Raw genomic sequence first — 24,224 nt, 5'->3', positions numbered from 1 at the left:
TAATTCTCCAGCTAATAATGCCTCTCATTACCTACTCTGAAAGGTAAAAAAATCTGCCGTTCGGAGTCGGCTTGAAACTGTAGGTCCCTCCATTTGTGGAACAACATCAAGACGCACACCACAAATAGGAGGAGGAGCTCGGCCAAACACCCAAAAAGGGCGTACGCGCCAAATATATATAACTGAAGGGTGATTTTTTAAGAGCTATAGGGAAGTTTTTGCATGAAAAATGCATGAAATTTTTACTTAAATCGATAGTTTAATGGTTGAAGATTATTTCATGCAAATGTTGACCGCGACTGCGCTTCAAATGGTCTATCCGGCTAGTCCAATTTCGGCATACTCTTTCCAATGTTTCGGCCGGTATCTCACATATAAATGCTTTAATGTTGTCTTCCAATGCGTTAATTGAAGCAGGCTGAATAGACATGAGCTTTAACATAGATCCACAAAAAATAATCTAAAGGCGTTATATCGCACGATCTGGGTGCCCAATTGACAGGTCCCGAACGTGAAATAAAATGTTCACCGAACTCGCCTCTCAACGAGTCCATTGTTACGCATGCTGTGTGGCATGTGGCACCGTCTTGCTGAAACCACATGTCATGCAAGTCAAGCTCTTGCATTTTGGGCAAAAAAAAGTTGGACATCATTTCACGGTAGCGCTCACCATTCCCAGTTACGTTACGACTCGCAGCATCTTTGAAGAAGGTCCACTGATACGGTCCAATGATACCTCCAGCCCATAAACCGCTCCAAACTGAGACCTTTTCTGGATACATTGGTAGCTCTTGCAATTCTTCTGGCTGATCTTCACTCCAAAATCGACAATTCTGCTTATTTACGTACCCACTGATTCAAAAATGAGTTTCATCGCTGAACACAATTTTTCGACTTTAAACTTTCTTAACAGAACACGCATTTTTATAATAAAATTCAATGATTTGCAAGCCCTGCTCGTTTGTAGGACGATTCATGGTTAAATTATCGACCAAACTGAAGATGTTTGACAGCGAAAGAAAACACGAAACGTGCGTCAACTGTTTAAACCAACTGTTTAAAAAGATAATAGCTAAAAAATCACCCGTTATATACCTACTCTGAGGTGGTATTCAGCAAAGTTAACTCCACATCCTGCCATAAACTTAATGTGCCATTTAATAATGCCACGCGGTATGTAAGTATATGAGATTGGTAGATATGATCATATATCTGCCTGGCGAACCAGGTTACTGGACTGTTGCCTTTACAGTTATTTGTCTGCTAGAAATTGCATATTTATGTGCAAACTCACATTATTCAAGTCCCCTCCCTCCCGACAGAGAAGATGATACCAATAGCATCATCTAGATTATTCCTCATTAAGGCTGTTAAAGTGTGGAACTCATTACCCGACTTTGTGATTCTGGATTTAACAGATTTAACTATGGGACACAAGTCTATAATTATTTTAAAACTATTTGATTGCTAAATTTCTAAATTTCTCTCTATATTTTCTAATTACTACTTTTGGGTTTTCTTTTCTAAATTCCTCTTTTCTTTTCCTACTACCAAAGAATTATCTTCTCATTGTTATATGGTAGTTAAGTTACATATATTGGATTGATGTATTAATGAACTCGTGGATAAATTTAGGAACAAGGTTTGCAGATTAAACTCTGATGCCTGGCAAGTGCTATCGGCACCGACTGCAGGTAGGGTCAGAGCGTGTATCCTTATTAAGAAGAACTTTCTTAATTTTCTAATATTTCAATACAGGGACAAGAATACAGTATTCATTACCATGTAGTTGGAAAGGAGATCGATTTGACTAGAGTCAGCATATATTGCACATGACAGCCAAGATTTCCTCCCCGTTAGACTAAAAGGCGTGGTGGAGGTGGTAAATAAAATGAACATACCCATTGCAATTGGCGCTGACTCCAACTGCCACCATTCTTTATGGATTTGTAGCAACATTAACCCTCGAAGTGAGTCACTAATTTATAATCTAGCTTTAAACAACTATATAAATAAGCTCACTTTTACCACAGAGAGAAAGTTTCTCTCTAATATTGTATCAGTGACTGACATGTTCCCGGACAGAAAAAATACAAAGCGTCGCTATCAGCTTCACTCCACGAATAACCTTCCCTCGGCTAGCTCAGCCTAAGAACCGAAGCGAAACCTTCGGAAACAAAGTCTGTTTCCCTCGCTGAGCTTGATTCATCGACTCAAACTGATGAAGCACCAAGCGTTGTTACCAACGTAGCATCGTGTGCTAAAGTCTGTCGACAAGACAAAATGTGGAAGTCAAAGATCTTTGTCTGGGGACACCAGGAGCATGTTCAGTCTTGCAAAAGTACCCGGTTCTAGACAAGCTTATAAGGACGTCCTCGATCAAAGATATATAAGGTTTGACACTTGAATAATTTGAGAAACATGTATATATGTTATTAAACTAGTTTCATATTTTTTTTAATATTAAATTGGTTTAAATTTATAGTGTAATAATTTATTACTGAATAAAAATGCATGCTTTTAATGACTTCAAAAGGACTTACACCAGTTTCAAAATCAGCAAAAAGTAATAATGTAACCAAACCAATTTTAATGAAATTTTTATTAAATACAATACAATAAAAACGAATTAATGAAATTTTTATTAAATACAATACAATAAAAACGAATTAATGAAATTTTTATTAAATACAATACAATAAAAACGAATTAATGAAATTTTTATTAAATACAATACAATAAAAACGAGGCTTTAGCTCAAAATTTACCACTCAACCAAAATTATTTATTATTATATGTTAATTTTTTTCATTATGATCAAGCTTTTAAAAATAGTCAAAATATATTGGAGGGATATATGTTAAGAAATTAATAATTAAGAATCTTCCACGTGAGGGTAATAAATTTAGTGTTTCAAAATCTCCATTCTCAGTAAATAAAATTTGTATATGGTTTGCTTTTTAAAACCGTTACCTCACATATCTTCAACCAATTTACTTCTTAATTTATATTCATTTATTCGTTTATTTGTTTACAAGTTCAATTTCCAACTGAATACCCTATGCGCATGCACCTCTGCTTCTATACATATATGAGCTTAATAACTATCGTAATTTTTAGATCTGGCAGGTCGCATCTTCTGGCGAGTTCTGTTGTTGTATATTAGAAGTTTACTTAACCCTGTTGGTGCGACGTAGTAACCTGTCGTCTTCGTCTAACTCATCCAACGGTAGACCCAAAAAGTATGCTCTGTCTCTCTATCTGCTGTCGCCATCAAGGCCAATTCATGGTTTTATTTTGACGTCTCATTCGCTATTGTTGCCAGTCGGTTCGCTACACTGCCCTCCGTTTAAGTCTTATCGTCTTGATTAGACACCAAACCCTTCGATCCCAATGAAGCCAATCTTTCCAGATGAACTGATTTGACTTTTCACTGTCCATTTTTTCAGTGCTGTATACGATGCACCACATCATTCAATCTTATAATCACCCCGTATGGACCTTCCAAGTTTTGGGGAAATCCCTTTCCTTTTTCACGGATTATAAATGAATCCTTAGGAGTTCATAGCACGGCCAAATCTGTCCTTAATCTTGTTCCTCTTTAGCTGGGTATGTGGCCTAACGTGGTGGTATAATTCTTCCATGTGATCCTGCAGTGCTTCTCAATGACTACCTTCGTCCATTGGCAGAGCATTGCAAAATTGGTCCTAGCAGGCGATTGGCTAGTAGTTTCATGTACAGTTGAGTGATAAGCCATTTCATTGAATACTGCGGATACTAAGTTCCTTCCTCGGAATGCAACTCATTAGCTACTCCAAACCGAGTCACCCACTTCTGCACAAAAACCTTAGCAATGGTTTTGGGATCATGGTTTGGTAGAGCGTACACTTCTGGCCACTTACTGAAGTAGTCCATAATAACGAGCTCATATTTGGGGCCAGAATAACTTGTTTGAAACGGGCTTGCAACATCCCAGTCTCAAATGGTGAACTTGTTTTTGTTTTTTTTTCTTTTTTGTGTCGGAACAATTAGCACTCAGACATTAATTAAGTCCATTGCCAAGTGCCAAGGACCGTCGTTTCTTAACACATCAGTGCCAAAGACCTCAAACCTGATTCGAGCGAAGGCGGGGCAGACGCACAGGATGTGGTCCGCCGTCTCTTCCTCCTCTTCACAAGCTAGCAGAGTACACTGTCTGAAATGCCCAACCTTTCCATGTGCTTCGCCCACAGAAAGTGGCCCGTCATCAGTCCAAGCAACTGTCTGCACTCCCTTCTGCTTAATGACAGGTGGGCTTGCGACAGTCGGTCGGACATGACAGGTAACACCAGTTTCGTCCATCTGTAGTCTCTCTCAGCCTGCCAAGCTCGTTTGTGGGTTGTAGTTACCCATTTCCTAACCGTGGCGTTGATGGCCGCAGAAGGAAGCGGTAAAACGGTCTCTGGGCCAAAGAAGTTGACCTCAGAGCCCATCTTAGCTAAGGAGTCAGAGATCTCATTTCCCACGATGCCCACGTGTCCCGGGACCCATCAGGCTCTTATGTCTACCGACATAGCTCAGCCTAGATTTACAGGACTCGACTACCCCTGATGTGGTTGGGGGGCTGTCTAAGGCCATTAACGCGGCTTGGCTGTCGCTGCAGACACATATAGATCCGCCTCTCCATCGGTTTTCCATAACAAAGTTCACCGCTTCAAAGTGCAGTTTTGTCCCGCTGGATTCCATGTAGACCCAGAGCCGGAGCCAAGCTCGGTCTTGGAGACATCCGTGAAAATGCGAAAACAGTGTTTGCCGGCTCATTTTCAGAGCTTGACCACGACTGAGCCTCTGGCAGTACTACAATCAGATCGCTGGATCAGAGTCCATGCCTTCTCTGTTTTCCAATGTCAGACAGGAGCTGTACCAGTTCCCCTTGTGTTTCAGCCTGCAGATGACCTTCAAGGCCTCTCCTTGGATGAAAGAATCAAGTGGTGGCAAACCAACCAGAGCATCTAATGCCGGGCTTGAAGTAGTCGGAAAAGCTCCGGTGCAACAGATGGGAACAGTGCGTTGTAGTCGCAATAAGGTCCTCTTGACTCCCACGAGGAAGAGTTTACTCATCCAGACCACTGATGCATAGGTGATAATAGGTCTTATCATAGCCGTATAGATCCATAGGACCTTGCTAGCTGAAAGACCCCACGTTTTCCCAAAGACACCTTTGCTCTGCCAGAAGGCTGTCAGTGCTTTGGATGTCTTTGTTTCAACGTGTGACTTCCAAGGAAGTCTATCATCAAGGATTACTCCAAGATATTTGATTTCTTTGGATAGCTGGATTGTGACTCCTTTTAGCTTAGGCAGAACGAGTCCATCAAGTATCCTCCTTCTGGTAAAGAGGACAATACCGGTTTTGGTGGGGTTCGCCAATAGCCCATTCGCACAGCACCAAGTGTCAATCATATCCAGAGTTTGTTGTACTTTTCTATAGATGTTCATAAGCGAAGGGCCCGTTATCAAACAGGCAACGTCGTCCGATATGCTTGCGTGTAGACTCCAGCACCATTTAAGGTGGTGAGTAGAAGATCAAACACCATGCCACAGAGCAATGGAGACAGCACACCACCTTGGGGGTAGCCTCTATTAATCCCGGACGACACCAGCAGATCCTACTCCGCCCGCACCGTGACGATTATTTGGGCTAGCATTGAACGAATCCAGCACCTGGTCTACACCATGTCGGCTAGCAGAGCTGCACATACTGTCGAAAGTGGCATCATTGCGTTGTATTGCTGTAATCTTCCACGACTTCTCTCCTTTGGACCTTTCGCTGCCATACACTCTGCGCAATATCGAAACCATTCGTACTGATTCTCTGCAACTTACCCAGTAAAACCGCTGGTTAGTCCTCTGCAGCGTTGTTCCCCTTTTCGATTCTTACGACTTCGAGCGTAATTTTGCAGCCTATCGATCCATCGAGCAATTTGTAATTCCTGGTACTTGAACTGGAGTAACTATCTCAATGCTACGTGGTATCTTTTTAACTTAACTTAACTTATCGTTGGCCGTACAAATATTTGTGGAAATGTTTTACGCGTCTGGTCACGTAACAATTCATCTTGCCTTCCGAGGACTCTGCTATAGTATGCGATCATTTTTTCTTTCGCACTTCGCGCACATTTCTTTGTCGTGCCAATCTTTTACTGCTTTTATTTTCTCCTCGTCCGTCTTGTCGCCTTATATCCCTCGATTGTCACCTTATGTCCAAGATATGTGACTTATGTCTTGAGCACACTTTTTCGGATTCAATTTGGCGAATTTGCTTTGCATCTATTGGATGTTTTACGATGGCAGATTTTTTCAAATCGACGTTGAATAGGTAGCCGTATTTCTCCAGCAATCTCTTAGGTTTTGTCCCCTCTTATTTTCTGCTTCCTCTAATTACTTTGGCTTCTACAGCTCGGCATTTCCCATTAACAGCTTCTTCAGCGCAAATAACTGGTGACTTGAATATATGTGTGATCTTGACTGGAACCCCCGTGTTTCTGTCTTCACTATTGTTCTTCGCACGATTATGTTCGCATTCTTCTTAGCAGCTTCTATGACCCACACTTCGTTTGTTGTTGTTGTTGTTGTAGCAGTAAGAGAAGCCCCGTCAGTGTAGAGTATATCATCGGTCGTATTCATCGGGCTCATCTAAAGGCAGGCTCAGGAATTATGCTGTTTCGACAAGTTTGGTCCAGAGGGAAAGTTGTGTTAGATGAGTGGTTTTAAAGGGCATGTGAAAAGGTGGTTAGTGCCGTGCGGGGTGCCTTAACATATCGGACATAAGTTAGGTATGTCGGGGTCAATTCTGGATAAGTAAGAGTTTAATCTGCTCCAATATTCAAAATGTAATCGTGCCAGTGTTACGCGGGTCTCTCGGGAAAGCTGGAGCTCTTCATCTGCAATGGGTGGTGGTTGGACTCCGATTACGGTATTCACTGGACGGGAGCTTATCAAGATGGTAACAGTCTTCAGGTGAATGTCGTTTAATCTCTGTCTAAACGCTGTCTGGTCTGTTAGTTTTGTGCTGGATCTCGTCGGCGTAGTGTAGTAGGTGTCTCCTGACGTGCCTGGGAGGTGGTTCTGGCTCAAGCAGGTGTCTGCAAGGGTGAAACCTACGGTACCACCCTAACAGGAACTGCTTGCTGAGCAAGCATATTAGCGCCGTTGTGAAGTTGTTGAATAGGGGACATCAGGAGGTAACCGTTCGCTGTCCGAATGGCAGTATTTAGGCATGTCTGTAGCTTTATCTACTGCGTGTCACCAGTTCCAGGCGACCAGACAGCCGCTGCAATAGTTTAGAACCGGCCGGCCAATTGCCTTAAATGTCGATAACAACAATTCCTTGTCTTTGCCTCAAGTGCTGCCGGCAGCGGATTGAGAACCTTGTTGCGATTTTGGACTTTAGTGGCAATTGCGGTTGTGTGCGCAGAGAAGGAAAGCAAACTGTCGAAGGTTACACCCAAAATTTTGGAATTGTTTACCGTCGGAATTGGTGTGTCATCGACTTTTACTATGAGTGGCAGTTTGACCTTCTTTGCCCAGGTGGTAAAGAGGGTGGCCGTGGACTTAGTGGGGGAAAGTTGGAGATTCCTCGCAGTGAAAATGCGTGAGAGGCCGGTGAGGTAGTTGTTCACTTTGGAGCACAGGCCATCGATGTCATTGTCCGACGCCATTATCGTGCAGTCGTCAGTGCATGTGACCAGGCAGACTCACTCTGGTGGCTGGGGAAGTTTCGAGATGTAGAAGTTGAACAGCAAGTGTGAAAGGACACCACCCTGCGAAACAACTTGCTTAATCTTCCTCTGTTTGGATGTTTGGTGGAGTAGCGTGGAATGGCTGCTTGTGTCGAAAGCCTTCTTCAGGTCCAACGCTACTAGAACAGTCCTCTCGCAGGAGCAGTTTTGGTTAAGCCCTCGGTTTACCTGGGTGTTAATGACGGTGAGTGCAGTGGTAGTGCTATGCACTCGTCGGAAACCATGCTGATGCGGGGCTGGGGCCAGGTGTTTCGTGAAGGGTGGGAGTAGGAGGTCTTCAAGTGTCTTCATTACTGGGTAAAGGAGAGTTATTGGACTGTAAGATTCCCCCGACGCTTGTTTCTGTCGGCCGGAGGATGCAGTGTAAAAAATCGGCTGAAATAGCTCGCGCATCTGTTCGGGTCCGACGAGGTACTACCGTTGAAGGTGATTGCCACGGTGGACCAGAGTTTACTCACACCAGTGGGGAAATTGCAGGTCTTCAGATGCTCAACCCATTTGGTCCGCTTATTTTGGTCTACCAGTTGTCGGATCTCCAAATTGAGATCCCTTATGCGAAGATCCCCGGAATCGGCCTGGCGTAGGGGGTCACGCTCGTTTGCTAAACTGGCTGCTTTGGCTTCTTCGTCCTTGAGCCTTCCAGCGGGGATGAAGCGAGCCACAGTAGCTGGGAGCAGCAGCAAGAGCGGCGCAGGTGTTTTCGGTGAATTCCACGAAGCCGGCCCAATTAGCTTTGTTAAAGTTAATGTAGGATCGGTGATTCGCGGAAACGAAGTCGGCAGGTCTCTCAATTGAGACGATAATGGGCAAGTGGTCTGATGCAAGCTATAGCATAGGTCGCCAGGTTTTGCTATTTATCAGACCAGTGCTATCAATTGTTATGTCAGGCGAACTGCTGCAATTGCCCACTACCCTGGTGAGGGCGTCGTCGTTTACAGTGCGTATTGCCGAATCGTCTAACTACTCTGCCAGTAACTGTCCCCTACGATTGTTTGGCAGGCTTCAATGCCAAAGATCGTGATGCGCATTAAAGTCACCTGCAACCAATAGGTTTTCACCTCTGATGAGTGCATCTATGTCAGGGTGATATCCTGCCGGGCAGCAGGTGACAGGTGGTATGTATATATTATATATTTCGAGCTCGGCATTGCCTGACCGGACAGCTATACCTTGACATTCTAAGGTGCTCTCCCTGCGGTGGATGCCCTCGTCAATGAGACGATACTGCACTGTGTGGTGGACTATGAACGCTAGGCTACCACCATTGTCTCGCTCGCGATCATGTCTGTGCACGTTATAACCATCCCTGGTGACCAGGGAGGATCTAGTGTACAGTTTGGTTTCTTGCACCGCAGCTATTGGGATACTGTGTTGGCTCATAAAGTCAACTATCTCGTCGAGCTAACTCGTGAGTTCATTGCAGTTGTATTGTAGAAGCTTAAAGCTTCTAAGTATGGCTGTTGTAACATGGGGGGTGAGAGACACGTGTGCTTGCCTACGTTTGACCTGCTGTGCATTCCGCTGTAGTTGTTGCTGGTGGTGGCCGGCCGCGCCAGCGGGAGCGGTTGCGGGTGCAGAGCTCTGCAGCAGGGGGCAACGTAGTCTGATGTCCACTCACGGGTGGTGCGGAGGCCGGTACATCTCCGAAAGTGGCTCCAGCCATTGCAGGAATTGCATTTGACTGATGCCAGGTTCCGAGGTATTCTGGTCTAACACACGGAGCAGACTGTGCAGGGGACCGTGCCGTGGAGGAATGTGTTGTGGGGGCGGTTGAAGGTGCCAGCCTATCAAGGAGGGAAGTAGCCGTTAAAGCAACAGACGCTTCCTGGCGGAAGCAACGCGTGGCCCCTTACTGTGTGGACTACTCCATATGAGACTTAAGGCCTGAACAGGTCTTGAGGTGTCTCCACCCGTTGGATTTGTTGCGCCTTACCGAGGTGGAGTTCAGGTGGAGCCGTTTATGGCATACACAGCAATATAATACTTCTAGCCCAGGGTTGGATTCGAGGGCTTGAGGAGAAGTATTTGGAGAAAAAAGGCTGCGAGGAGATGCTCCTGTGACTTAAGGGGTGGGATGATAGACTGTTCACTAGACAGGCCTAGTTTACTCGCGCGGCAGCCCTTGGTCGGTAAAAACCCGATTCATTCCGGTAACGCAGAACCGGCTGCCATGGGAATGCATACTTCGTTTGTCCTACAGCCTCATTCACATTACCCCATTCGACTGCTTCGGATTTTGTCGGAATCCGTTGACGGTGACTTAGGGTTACCATTTTTGGACTGAACATTTAGCTCTTATCCGATACTCAGAGGTACCTCTATATTCTGGCACGACAAAACCCTTTTACCCAAATGCAAGGTCAATCCGTGCAGCAGTATGAAATCTACGCCAAATATTACTTCGTCCGTGATTTCAGCTAGAACATAAAGTGTATAGTACTGACAAAGCTCCAGTAACGACTTCGCAAAATACCTTTCCAGAAATCGGAGCTCTCTCTCTTCTGTAACTGCCTGGAGCTTGTAACCAACCGGTGGCTCCACATTAACATTAACCAAATCTGTCCGTATAATTGAGTTCGTTACATCTGTGCTCAGAGTAAACATCTGGGATCGACCATTTACAGTTTCCCTTATCGTCAAGTTGTTGCTTTTCCAACCAATATGAGAGACAGAAACTGCGTAGCATTTAGTAGTGGGAATAGTTCTCACCGATGTTTAACGCCTGCTGTGTATCGGGAGCACCATTGTCAGTTTCAGCGCCTCGCTTTCTTCTACCTGGGTTCGTCTTCGCTTGGCTGCATGGTAAACTGCAATTGCGGGCCATACCCTAACTACTTACAACTTTCCTCATGGTTTCCTTCATGAAGGTAGGCTCTTCAACCCGATGGACTTTATGCACTGACTTGCTCAAAAGAGCTGTTGTTTCCTGTGTCAGCGCAAACGATACCTTCTCAGCGAATGTCCCCTTCGGGGTTGAGTATGCTGCCTGTTTCGTGCCCTAATCTCCTATACCTCTCTTTCTTAAGCTGTTGAGCCTTGAGTTCGCTCTTCTTTGCTATTTTTATGACCCTGTTCTTGGGACTTTATTCAAAACTCCCTCTTCTGACACCGTTCTTACGTTAAAATTCAAATAAATCTCTTACAATATATCCTCTTTATTCGCAACACTATACTTTACATGTACACGTTCACTTTAAGACTGAGTCACTCTATTACTTACTTCGTTTATTTGCTTACAAATTCAATTTCCAACTGAATATCTAATGCGCATGCACCTCTGCTTTGTACATTGGCTTAATTAACTATCTACATCTGGCAGCTCGTATTTTCTGACGCATTCTATTTTAGCAGCTTACTGAACCCTGTCTGTGCGATCTAGTTACCTGTTGTCTTCGTCTAACTCATCTAACGGTAGACCCAGAAAGTGTGCTCTTTCTCGATATCTGCTGTCGACATCAAGGCTAATTCATGTTTTTGTTTTGACATCTCGGTCGCTATTGTTGCCAGTCGGTTCGCGAAACTTCACCGTTCGCTACAATATAATATGATATTCCCACTTATTATCAACTTTTAATAGTTTCAAACGTAATAATATGCCTCACCTTCTTGAAGATAAGTGGACAAAAGCGACAAACTACTATATCTCACACAGCGACTTTATATTCTATAATAAACGGGAAAACCGAAATTCCTGGAAACTATAGAAATGTTTATGTCATTTACAATGTTGCCACATATATAAAAATGCATTAAAGAAATTCGACCTAAATAGTGTCTGGCATTGAGGAAGGAGAACTTACACCATTTTTACAGTAATTATATCAGGTCAGTCCATAAGTTCGTGCATATTTTACCTATAATTTCACTTTTGTACGATTTTTGTGTACAAAAAATTATTCGCGGAATATAACTGAGCTGTTTATATTTCTTTGATATATTGTGCATTCAACAAGTGATTTTAATCCTGGATAGAAGCACGTGTTGCTAAAAAATAAAATGGAATCTTCGAACGCGTATAAGAGGCATATTTTGTATTTTTTTTATAAAAGTGGTAAAAATGCAACAACTGCTGCTGCAGAAATAAACACTGTTCACGAAGAGTGTAAGGACTGCACAAAAGGGGTTTCAAAATTCCGAAGTAGATAATGAAGGAAAATATATTATTGATTAATAAATACTTTAAACACGGCAGGCAATGGCAAACCTCCGAGTGTATTTCTGCCATGAAAAAGCTCCTCATAAAAATATCTGCCGTTCAGAGTCGGCTTGAAACTGTAGGTCCCTCCATTTGTGGAACAACATCAAGACGCACACCACAAATAGGTCCTCCTCGCCCAAACACCCGAAAAGGGTGTACGCGCCAATTATATATATAAATACTTATATACATATATAATACATATTTTTTATTAATTTTAAAACCACCTTTAAAAAACGCACGAACTTATGGACTGACCTGATATTTGTAACTTCATTAACTAAGAAAGTTGTAATGATAAAAAAAATGAAAATTTTAACACATTTTTTGGAAGAAGTTTATCGTAAAATGTATTAATTTTTATGATTAACTAATTTTTTGTGAAAATGGTCTCACAACGCTTTCAAAGAATCTGCTCATAAAATATCTGTTTATAGTATCGTGACCACCACAACTTAGAAACTATGTGACCAATTCGATTCTAACAAACTTCATTGTATGGGCTTATAATATTTATTCTACGCAATATATTTAAAAAAATGTATAGTTTTTCGTTCTAGCAGTTTACTACACCCTGCCAGTGCGGTGTAGTCAACATTCGTCATCATCTAACTTATCCAACGGTAGGCTCAGGAAAAACGCTTATTCGACAGGTTATGTTCAGAGGGAGAGGCGTGTTAGGTGAGTAGGTTAGAGAGAGTATGCCAATAGGTGGGCAATGAATAGCTATCGTGCGGTGTGCTTTCACATACTGGACGTATATTGGTATATTTTGGAATACAAATTATCCATCAATCGTCAGTATAGGAAACCAGGGAGACTCCCTCTGGTGGTTGGCGGAGCTTCGAGATGTATAAGTTTTTGCCAGGGTGAAAGAACACCTCTTTGTTTTGAGCTTTGGTGTCGAAAAATGACTGACGAATGCCGACCACACAGATAGTTCGCGAACTATCTCTTCAGTCCCCGCGGGAGGGTCGACTGCAGAATATAGTAGCGTTGATTGGCTGACTCTGTCGAAAGCCTTCTTCTTGCCCAACACTACTAGGGAAGTCCAGATTTATCTGTGCACTCTTCGGAATCCATGCTGATGAGTGGCTGGGGTGAGATGTTTCGGAATGGGGAAAGAACGGCATCAAGTGTCTTCACTATTGGAGAAAGAAGATTTACCGGCTATAGTATTCCCCTTGGTTGGCGGGTTTTAGAGTTTCCAATACTGGGCGATTGCGACTTTGTCGTGCTTCATCGGATTCGATGAAGAGGTGACCCACACTAGTGGAGAAATTGGTCCGCTTATGCTAGGGGACCAGTTGCCGAATTTCAGAAACGAGACCCCTTATTCGGGGATCCCCAGGATCGACCTGGGGTAGGTGGTAACGCTCGTTTGCTAAAACTTCTGCTTCTGCTGGAAAATTGGATCGTACGTCCCGAATCCTTCCAGCGCATTTGCCCACACACATATCGTTGGAGATGGGAAGAGTGGTGAAGGTGTCCTTAGTGGATTCAACGAACTCGGCTTAATTAGCATAGGTCTGGTGATTTTTGAAACAAAGTCGGCAGATCTCTCAATCGAGACAATAATGGACAAATAGCCTGATGGCTGAGATAACATAGATCACCAGATTTTACTATTTATCAGACCAGCGCTAGCTATTGGAAGACGAGCTGCTTCAGTTGCCTTCTATCCTGGCGGAGGCGTCGTGGTTCACTGCGCAGAATGTCGAACCGTCTTTTTGGTCTGGCAAAAGCTGTCCCCTGCGATCGTTCGGCAGGTTTAAATTTCAAAGATCTTGGTGCGCATTAAAGTCAACTAAAACCAATCGGTGTGGTGGACTATGAAAGCTAGGTCACCACAATTGTCTTAGTCGTGCTTTTTTCGGTGCAGGTTGTAGCCCTCTCGGCTAATTAGGGAGGAACTAGCATGCAGTTTTGTCTTTTAAACCGCAGCCATTAAGATTCCATGTCAGCTCATAATGTCGATTATCTCGTCAATCTTACTTTATCTTAGTCCGCTGCAGTTCAGTTTTAGGGGCTTAACGCTCTTCGGTCAAATCGTTTTTCAAACGCTGTCTGAATTTCCCAAAAAACTAATAAACTGCACAACGCGTATTGCGAAAAGCATACGCCTATTTAGCAACATTTCACCTTTTTTCATAGCGTAGCTCTAAGTTTTAATTTTGCCCGCGACGCTCCTATTAGGCTGACTGTATTTGGTGCGCTACCCCCATTCCTGCCGCAATTAGGAAACACTTCAAGTATTACGAAAATATTTTTACGTGAAAAAAGTTGTAATGCAAAACGTGTGCAAATGTTAACAAGCCGCATGGCAACAGAGTTACAAACAAACTTATTACTGTGACATATTATGAATATTATGTATAATTTCTACACTCGCATGTAAAATTAAAGTAAATAAAAGTTCGTTTGGTTTGCTACCTTTTTAAAACCACATACCGTATTTATTTATTGAAAAGTATTTGGCTCCTGCTTGTTAATAGATTCTTTTTCACTCTGGTGCCTCCTGAACGAACGCTGTAGGCACCTAAAATCACCTTCATAATCTGAACTTCCTTTTCCCTCTCAGCGCTTCAGCGCTTGAAGATCCTCGACTACACTTAGAGCCAATTCAGCCGTTAAAAGAGATGCATTAATATTTACACTACAGTGAAACCGAAACACGTTCAACAAGAGCAACGTCTCACCAGTTACCACCTACATAATTTACTTTCGATTGCATTTCCGATAAGAACATTGCAGTCAAAGTGTTCTATCGGATGCGCCATTGTTTGTTTGTTTGTTTGTTTGTTTGTTAACAGTAATAGTAGACCCGCCAGTGTCAGGCATATCACCGGTCGTCTTCGTCTAGCTCATCTAGGGGTAGGCCCAGGAAACATGCTGTTTCGACGGGATGGGTCCAGAGGGAGATGTTAGATGAGTCGGTTTTAAGGGGCATGTGAAAAGGTGGTTAGTGTCGTGCGGGGTGCCTTCACATACCGGACATATGTTTGATACGTCGGGGTCGATTCTGGATAGGTAGGAGTTTAACCTGCTACAATATCCAGAACGTAATTGTGCCAGTGTTACACGTGTCTCACGAGGAAGCTGGAGCTCTTCATCTGCTGTAGGTGGTGGTTGGACTCCGATTACGGCATTCACAGGGCGGAAGCTTAAGAAGATGGCGACGGTCTCCCGGTGAATGTCGTTTATTGACGTCTACACACTGTCAGGTCCAGTAGATTGCGGTAGGGTCCAGTATCCCAACCGCAATCGGGTGCGCCATCTTTGATGTCGGTTTGTAAACGCTGAATTACTTTGTCATTTACAAACCGATCGACTTCAACATACATGTTTTCGATACGTCGATTCAGTACAATTTCAACCATTAATCGCTTTACATCGAAACAACGCGAAATCGATACTGTAAAGTGAGCCATGTAATGTGAAGCAGGATCGTGAATGTATAGGTGCTATTATTTTTGGAAGAGCTTTAGGGCAAACCTGCCGACTAAAGATTCCTTTGTAAATTCAGTTAGGGCAAATAACTGCCTTCCAACTATCAGGTAGAGACTGAGCTGACTGAGCTGCCTTCTGATAGAATGGCTTTATTTTTATACTTTCTTTTTGCCTTGTCATCAATAAAATATACATAATTACAATCAAACATTGTTACAAGTAAAAATCAATAACAAAATTGTAAACACTTAAAAATACTATACAAATGAAATTCTGCTTAGGTTGACTTAAATTTTGTTCAGGTTAACTTACTTCACAGTGAGCTATGGCTTTGCTTTGGAGTGGGGTATCATATGACAAAAAAATGTATTTGGTGTGTGCCATGTGTTTACTTATGTTTCGGGTTTCAAAAAAAAAAAGGAAAAGAATTTTTGTCATTGAAATTAAAGAGTAGAGTAAATTGAAATGAAAAGAATTGTGTCATTGAAGTAGAGCAAGTTGAAATGAAAATAATTATGTCATTGAAATTGAAGAGTAGAGTGAATTGAAATGGTTTACATAATTTGAGTTTGAGTATTAAAAATATATTTAAAGAATTCGAAAGAAGTTTGAAAGTGAAGTGGAGGTACTCTACAATACTATAAAACCCGAAGTGCTTGACAAGGTGATGACAAACGCAGAAAAAAAATCGCAGCTTTTGATTGCTAATAAGGTGGCCACTTGATTGATATTGTATTCAAAAAATAGTTTTAATAAATTGTAAATAACCAAACCAAATAAAAATACCTCACTTACACAAATCAGTGGTTTTCTTTTTCAAAGTTATTCAATGTTTTCATCCCGACATAAAAGATGGCGCACCCTGTACAACCATAAATACCAAGAGTGGGATCGAGACTCCATTGACCTCACCCAGAAATTCCCACAATATCCTACAGCATTTCTCCAAAATTTCAAATACTTAATGTATTTAAAGTAGAAGTAAGAGGCAAAATGTATTTAGTACTAAGGTTCTTTATTTTTTAATATTATTATAGGTATATATTATATTTTATATTATCAAAAATGAAATTCTAGCTGTGGAATGAAAATTCTGGCTTCTTGCAGTTAACCTGCTCATACACCTGTGTTCACTATAATAGCAGCGCGACATGTCGCAATGATTTGGCTATTTATTTAATTTTTGTTTTCTACAAAAATATAGTTTATGTTATAACAAAAATCATGTAACTCAATGTTGCAAACTTTGGAGAAAACTTTAAAAAATTAAACATGTGTTAAAGTGTTAAAAATTATTCCACTGCCTGTCTATCCGTGCTTTCATGTCCGCAGCGATGTCATTGTATACCGTATCTAAGGGTTTCAATATGTCGTTTTCTTGTTCGAATTGTATGTAAACAGCGCTTTTTGCAATCTCATCTACAATTTAGTTTTCGGCAATGCCCTTGTGTCCGCGTACCCAATAGATGTATAATCGTCTGTCTGTGGCTAGTCTTTCTATGGCTTCCCTGGTCCTAAGAACGGTTTTAGATGAAATTTCATTAATGCCTCTGTAATGCAGAATGCACCAAGACTTTGAATACTTTCCATAGGCGTTTTGTGTGTCGTTTTTCTCAATGCAGTCCACCACACTAGACCACCATAAATATTGGCTTTACTACAGCTGAGTAGCACCAATACATTATTGAAGGAGATAGACCCCATGTAACTCCCACCATTCTTTTACATGCATATAGTGCGTTATTAGTGTCTCCTCTCCACTATATGGTGCATCCATGATAGTTTGCTATCCAAAATTAGTCCAAGGTAATTTGCGTGGTATTTAAGAGCCAGTTCTGCGCCGTGCAGCTTCGGGGGGGTGCAAATTCGGGATCTTGTACCTTCTAGTAAAAAGTATCATACCCGTTTTATCGGCGTTTACCGCCAAGCCGGTCTTAGTTGTCCATTGATGCACTGTTGCGAGTGTATTATTCATTATGTCGTTGACGGTATCTAGGTATTTGCCTGATACTACTATGGCTATGTCAGATTCCGTGCCTTCAAATTTCGTTAATAGATCATTAGCTGCGAATAACCAGAGAAGTGGCGATAGGACGCAACCTTGTGGCGTACCGTCACTTGCTAGTTTAGTGAGTTTGGCTTCGTTCCATTCCGCACGTATCATTCTACAACCTAAAAGGTTCCTTATCCACGAATAAACAGTGAGTTCTGTATTTATTGTATCTAAGCCCCTTAAATGGTTTCCCTCGACACATTGTTGAATGCACCATTAATGTCTAGAAATACTTCTAAAGCGTATTCCTTGTACTCTAGAACTTTCTCTATAACTAACATCAGTGAATGTAATGCAGTCTCTGTGAATCTGACATCCTATTTTCTTAATGTGGGCGTCGAAGATTTTCAGAAGCGTTTTCAGGAGTGATGAAGTCAAACTGATTGGCCCATATTCCTTTGAGAGTATGGGGTTGCTTTCGATATAAACACAACCCCTGCTTCTCTCCAGAGTACTGGCACATAGTTAAACTTCTGGCACCCTTTGTATATCGCTTTTAGCCATGGTACCAAACGATTGCCCATGCTTTGGATCATGGCTGGAACAATTCCGTCTAAATCCGGTAATGTAAATGGGTCAAAAGTGCCCTACACATGCATCAGCTCCTATGCAAAATATGGTCGAATGAAAGCATGCCTGCCGATTGGAATTTAGTTGTGCTCTGCCCAATCCATAAGAAGGGCGATCCTGCAATTTGTGCCAATTACCGCAGGATTAGTCTTCTAAATATCGCCTATAAAGTTCTAGCGAGCGTATTGTGTGAAAGGCTGAAGTCCACCGTCAACCAACTGATTGGACCTTATCAGTGTGGCTTCAGACCTGGAAAGTCTACCATCGACCAAATATTCACAATACGCCGAATCTGGGAAAAGACCCATGAAAGGAGAATCGACACACACCATCTTTTCGTCGACTTCAAAGCTACTTTCGACAGTACGGAAAGGAGTTACCTGTATGCCGCGATGTCTGAATTTGGTATCCCCGCAGAACTAATACGGCTATGTAAGATGACGTTGCTCAACACCAGCAGCGCCGTCAGAATTGGGAAAGACCTCTCCAAGCCGTTTGATACCAAACGAGGTTTCAGACAGGGTGACTCGCTGTCGTGTGACTTCTTTAAGCTGATGTTGGAGAGCATCGTACGAGCCGCAGAACTTAATCGCTCAGGCACAATATTTTATAAGCGTACAATTGCTGGCGTATGCCGCTGATATTGACATCATCGGCCTTCACAACCGCGCTGTTAGTTCTGCCTTCTCCAAACTGGATAAAGAGGAAAAGCGAATGGGTCTGGTGGTGAACGAGGACAAAACGAAGTATCTCCTGTCTTCAAACAAACAGTCGGCGCCCTCACGTATCGGCACCCACGGCACTGTTGGCAGTTATAATTTTCGGGTTGTAAAAGACTTTGTTTATTTAGGAACCAGCATTAACACCGATAACAATGTCAGCCTTGAAATCCAACGTAGAATCTCTCTTACCAACAAGTGCTACTTTGGACTAAGTAGGCAATTGAGCAGTAAAGTCCTCTCTCGACGAACAAAACTAACACTCTACAAGACTCTCATCATGCCCGTCCTAACGTATGGCGCAGAAGCGTGGACGATGACAACATCCGATGAAGCGACGCTTGGAGTGTTCGAGAGAAAGATTCTGCGTAAGATTTTTGGACCTTTGCACGTTGGCAGCGGCGAATATCGCAGACGATGGAACGATGAGCTGTATGAGCTTTACGACGACATAGACATAGCGCAGCGAATAAAGATCCAGCGGCTACGTTGGCTGGGTCATGTCGTCCGAATGGATACAAACGCTCCGGCTTTGAAAGTATTCGATGCGGTACCAGCTGGTGGTAGCAGAGGAAGAGGAAGACCTCCTCTGCGTTGGAACGATCAGGTGGAGAAGGACTTGGCTTCACTTGGTGTGTCCAACTGACGCCGGTTAGCACGAGAAAGAAATGAGTGGCGCGCTTTGTTAAACTCGGCCAAAATCGCGTAAGCGGTTATAGCGCCAATTAAGAAGAAGAAGAAGATCTAAATGAATGGCAAAGAAATACATACATAAATATCTATGGGTGGTTGCATTAGTTTTAAAGGTGACACACAGATGGCGCTATTTATCACTTTATCGCGTTGGCAATACTGAATATATATTCATGACAAAGCCTCATCCCTAGGCTTTGTTTATCAGTATCTGTCATTTCGCTGAAGTATAAACAACGCAGTGTTTTCGTGCTCCGAGTATGTCAACTTTCGTGCCGTCGAAACGCAATTTGCGGGAAGCTTTGCTTTTCTGCTTCAATTTGAGAAAAAATACAGCCCAAGCCCGTGAATTGCTGCAGGAGGCCTACCCAGACCATACTCCGTCGATTTCAACATGTGAGTACTGGTTTCGACGATTCAAAAGTGGTGATTTTCACACCGAAGACAAGGAGCGTCTTGGCCAGCCCAAAAAGTTCGAGGACGCGGAATTGGGGGAATTGGTAAACGAGGACTCGTGCCAAACCCAAGAAGAGCTTGCTGAATCATTGGGCGTTGATAAATCAACCGTTTGCAAGCGTCTAAAAGCGATGGGAATGATCCAAAAGCAAGGACATTGGGTCCCGTACGAGTTGAAGCTGCGCGACGTCGAACGGCGACTTTTTACGTGCGAATTGCTGATCGAGCGACAAAATCGGAAGGGTTTTTTGCATCGGGTGGTGACTGGCGACGAAAAATGGATCCACTACGATAACCCAAAACGCAAAAAATCATGGGGTTTGCCCGGCCACGCATCAACGTCGACGGCCAAGCAGAATATTCACGGCAAGAAAATCATGCTCTGCATTTGGTGGGATCAGGTCGGCGTCGTATATTTTGAGCTGCTCCAACCGGGCGAAACAATCACGGGGGATCGTTACCGACTGCAATTGATGCGTTTAAGCCGGGCATTGAAAGAAAAACGGCCGGAAACGGTAAAAAGGCACGACAAGGTTATTTTGCAACATGACAACGCTCGGCCGCATGTTGCTCAACCTGTCAAAAAATACCTTGGAACGCTTGGCTGGGAAGTGTTACCCCTTCCGCCGTATAGTCCAGACATAGCTCCCTCCAATTATCATTTGTTCCGGCATATGAGTCTCGATTTGGCGGACCAGCGGTTCTCCTCGTACGAGGCTACCAAAACATGGGTTGAGTCATGGATAGCCAAGCAGCGGCCAGAATTTTGGAGAAACGGCATCCGGAAATTGCCCGAAAGATGGGCGAAAGTTGTAGCTAGCGATGGCCAATACTTCGAATAAAATATTTTGTACCGTTTTTTCACAATAAAGCCCCAAATCTTCGAAAAAAACCTTTAAAACTAATTCAACCTCCAATAATTTTAGTAAGTTTTCCAAAATGATGTCCCACATTTTAAAACTAAAAACATTAACACTAATAGTTATTAAATAATGAACAAATAATGATATGATCGATACGTATAATAAATGAAACGCATGCCATATAATCGCGATTAATTATGTTGATGAAAGACCGCATACGAAGATTTTTCGCACTAGCGCTTATGGGAATTTTCTGCTTACCGACGTCCAAGGCATATTGACGTATTGGCATATTACATATATACATAAGTAATACAGACGATTGTATTCACTTTTTTTAGATAAAGAGGCATAACTTCATTTAATACACCACATATTATTTTTATTGCCAAAATAGCAACACAGAAATACCCTTCATGCGCAACGAAACTAATCAGTTATTCCTAAGCACATTGACACTACTAAAAAATAGTACGATTTAATTGATCTTGCGCAGGCGAAGCGGGACGCAATTAACAAAAAAAAAGCAAACATAACGGTACTTTTCCTGTTAAAGAAGATAGTCATTACAAAAAACTTCTTGGCTAGTTAGAGATGTGTACTGAGAGATAATTTATGGGAAAATCGATATACTGCTAGCACGTGAAAAGAGCTGGCAAAAATTACACCTCATTCATACAGGGCAATTTATATGTATTACGCTTCAACAAGTTGGGGACGAGTTGAGAATCATAAATTGGAAAAAAATTATTGAAAATAAAATATTATGGTAAACTCATGGACAAAGAAATATTTGAATAGTTATTATAAGTTTTCGCCAAAACCCAGCGGAATTTGCTGCAACAAGTAAAGCAAGTTCTATCTTCAAAAGCAGCAACAACAACTTACAATATTATGTTACTGCTATTCGAGAATTTCGACAAAAATAAGGAAACTAAATATATAGTCAAGTGTGTGGAAATGAAAAGAATATTTGCAAATAAAACATTATGAGATCTGCTCATAAAATCTGTCTACTCATTATTAGTGTCATAGATTGTTCGTAAAAACCCAGCAGAGCTCAATATGAAGAGTTGGTAGCAAAACTAAAAAAGCATGTGTATTCTAAGAAAGACATTTTTCTAGCTCAATTCATTAGAAGAACCCAAGATAACACAATCCGCGAACAGCTCATTCTGGCAGAATATTTAAGAAAATTGTTTGGGAAAAACACTATCTTTAGAAGCATTCAACATATGTACATAGATAGCCGTGAACTCAATGCAAAATTACAAAGTACTATAAATGATGTCAACAAAGTACTCGCAGGTATAAATCGTAGTAGAAGGCCGCGGATACATTCAATAATAATCAAAATTAAACTTGAGGCAAATAGGTATCGGAAACTTATGCATACGAAGCGGAAGAGAGAATCACAAAACAAAGGAATGTCACGTAAAGCGGCATAACCTCATATGTAAGTCATGTGGAAAAAAGGGGCATGTTCTGTTCGACAAGTATGCCTAAAGTTTAATGAATACTTCAAGCAACAATTACTCATGTTATATGCATTAAAAACGATAATTTCAAGAATGATGTTGGTATTACATAATGAAGTAATGCATTCAGCTTAGAATTCCACTGTATTTAGTGCACTACCCCCATTTCTGCCGAAATTACTTTTAGGAAACACTTCAAGTATTACGAAAATATTTTTACGTGAGAAAATTTTTACAGAAAATTCGCGCCACGCTGCTGCGTATGTTTGGAACCAATAATGCCAGAAACCGGTGAAGAAGAAACTGTACGTGTCGTAGCGTTAGATCGCAGTTTTCACTTCGGATGTTATAAATGTGAAGTATGGTTTCATATCCACACTTGAAGAGTAATTTTTACTAAGTACACCCTTATCGTATTTCTTTCAGGACTGTGGTTTGTTGTTATCGTCAGAAGCCGAGGGTCGTGGATGCTATCCTCTGGACGGACATGTACTCTGTAAAAGTTGTAATGCAAAACGTGTGCAAATGCTAACAAGTCGCATGGCAACAGAGTTATAAACAAACTTATTACTGTGACATATTATGAATATTATGTATAATTTCTACACTCGTATGTAAAATTAAAATAAATAAAAGTTCGTTTGGTTTGCTGACTTTTTAAAACCACATACCGTATTTATTTATTTAAAAGTTTTCGTCTCCTGCTTGTTAATATGTTCTTTTTCACTCTGGTGCCTCCTGAACGAACGCTGTAGGCACCTAGAAAATCACCTTCATAATCTGAACTTCCTTTTCCCTCTCAGCGCTTCAGCGCTTGAAGATCCTCGACTACACTTAGAGCCAATTCAGCCGTTAAAAGAGATGCATTAATATTTACACTACAATGAAACCGAAACACGTTCAACAAGAGCAACGTCTCACCAGTTACCACCTACATAATTTACTTTCGATTGCATTTCCGATAAGAACATTGCAGTCAAAGTGTTCTATCGGATGCGCCATTGTTTGTTTGTTTGTTTGTTTGTTTGTTAACAGTAATAGTAGACCCGCCAGTGTCAGGCATATCACCGATCGTCTTCGTCTAGCTCATCTAGGGGTAGGCCCAGGAAACATGCTGTTTCGACGGGATGGGTCCAGAGGGAGATGTTAGATGAGTCGGTTTTAAGGGGCATGTGAAAAGGTGGTTAGTGTCGTGCGGGGTGCCTTCACATGCCGGACATGTGTTTGATACGTCGGGGTCGATTCTGGATAGGTAGGAGTTTAACCTGCTACAATATCCAGAACGTAATTGTGCCAGTGTTACACGTGTCTCACGAGGAAGCTGGAGCTCTTCATCTGCTGTAGGTGGTGGTTGGACTCCGATTACGGCATTCACAGGGCGGAAGCGTAAGAAGATGGCGACGGTCTCCCGGTGAATGTCGTTTATTGACGTCTAAACACTGTCAGGTCCAGTAGATTGCGGTAGGGTCCAGTATCCCAACCGCAATCGGGTGCGCCATCTTTGATGTCAGTATGTAAACGCTGAATTACTTTGTCATTTACAAACCGATCGACTTCAACATACATGTTTTCGATACGTTTCAGTACAATTTCAACCATTAATCGCTTTACATCGAAACAACGCGAAATCGACACTATAAAACCCGAAGTGCTTGACAAGGTGATGACAAACGCAGAAAAAAAATCGCAGTTTTTGATTGCTAATAAAGGTGGCCACTTGATTGATATTGTATTCAAAAAATAGTTTTAATAAATTGTAAATAACCAAACCAAATAAAAATACCTCACTTATACAAATCAGTTGTTTTCTTTTTCAATGTTATTCAATGTTTTCATCCCGACATAAAAGATGGCGCACCCTGTACAACCATAAATACCAAGAGTGGGATCGAGACTCCATTGCCCTCACCCAGAAATTCCCACAATATCCTACAGCATTTCTCCTAAATTTCAAATACTTAATGTA

At 42.0% G+C, this 24,224-nt stretch overlaps 1 protein-coding gene and 1 long non-coding RNA gene across 2 annotated transcripts in view; one reads left to right on the top strand and one right to left on the bottom strand.

Moving 5' to 3' along the window:
* Positions 1 to 22,924, top strand: part of LOC128870085 (lipoma-preferred partner homolog) — a gene marked incomplete at its 5' end in the record, with an annotated part of 116,895 nt that extends 93,971 nt beyond the window's left edge. The window contains 2 exons of the mRNA XM_054112684.1: positions 22,497 to 22,617; positions 22,685 to 22,924. Of these exons, the coding sequence (XP_053968659.1) occupies positions 22,497 to 22,617; positions 22,685 to 22,816 (253 nt within the window). The remainder of the gene's footprint in view (positions 1 to 22,496; positions 22,618 to 22,684) is intronic.
* LOC128869463 (uncharacterized) lies at positions 11,179 to 21,349 on the bottom strand. Its single transcript, XR_008455299.1, has 3 exons — positions 21,042 to 21,349; positions 11,381 to 11,476; positions 11,179 to 11,310 (listed from the first exon to the last, which is right to left on the bottom strand). It is a non-coding gene; the product is annotated as an uncharacterized LOC128869463 (long non-coding RNA).
* Positions 22,925 to 24,224: the final 1,300 nt, after the last annotated feature.

Source organism: Anastrepha ludens, chromosome X (assembly GCF_028408465.1).
Source record: "Anastrepha ludens isolate Willacy chromosome X, idAnaLude1.1, whole genome shotgun sequence".
NCBI lineage: Eukaryota > Metazoa > Arthropoda > Insecta > Diptera > Tephritidae > Anastrepha > Anastrepha ludens.
The sequence above is the reverse complement of the archived record's forward strand: the minus strand, read 5'-3'. Positions and strand labels throughout refer to the sequence as shown.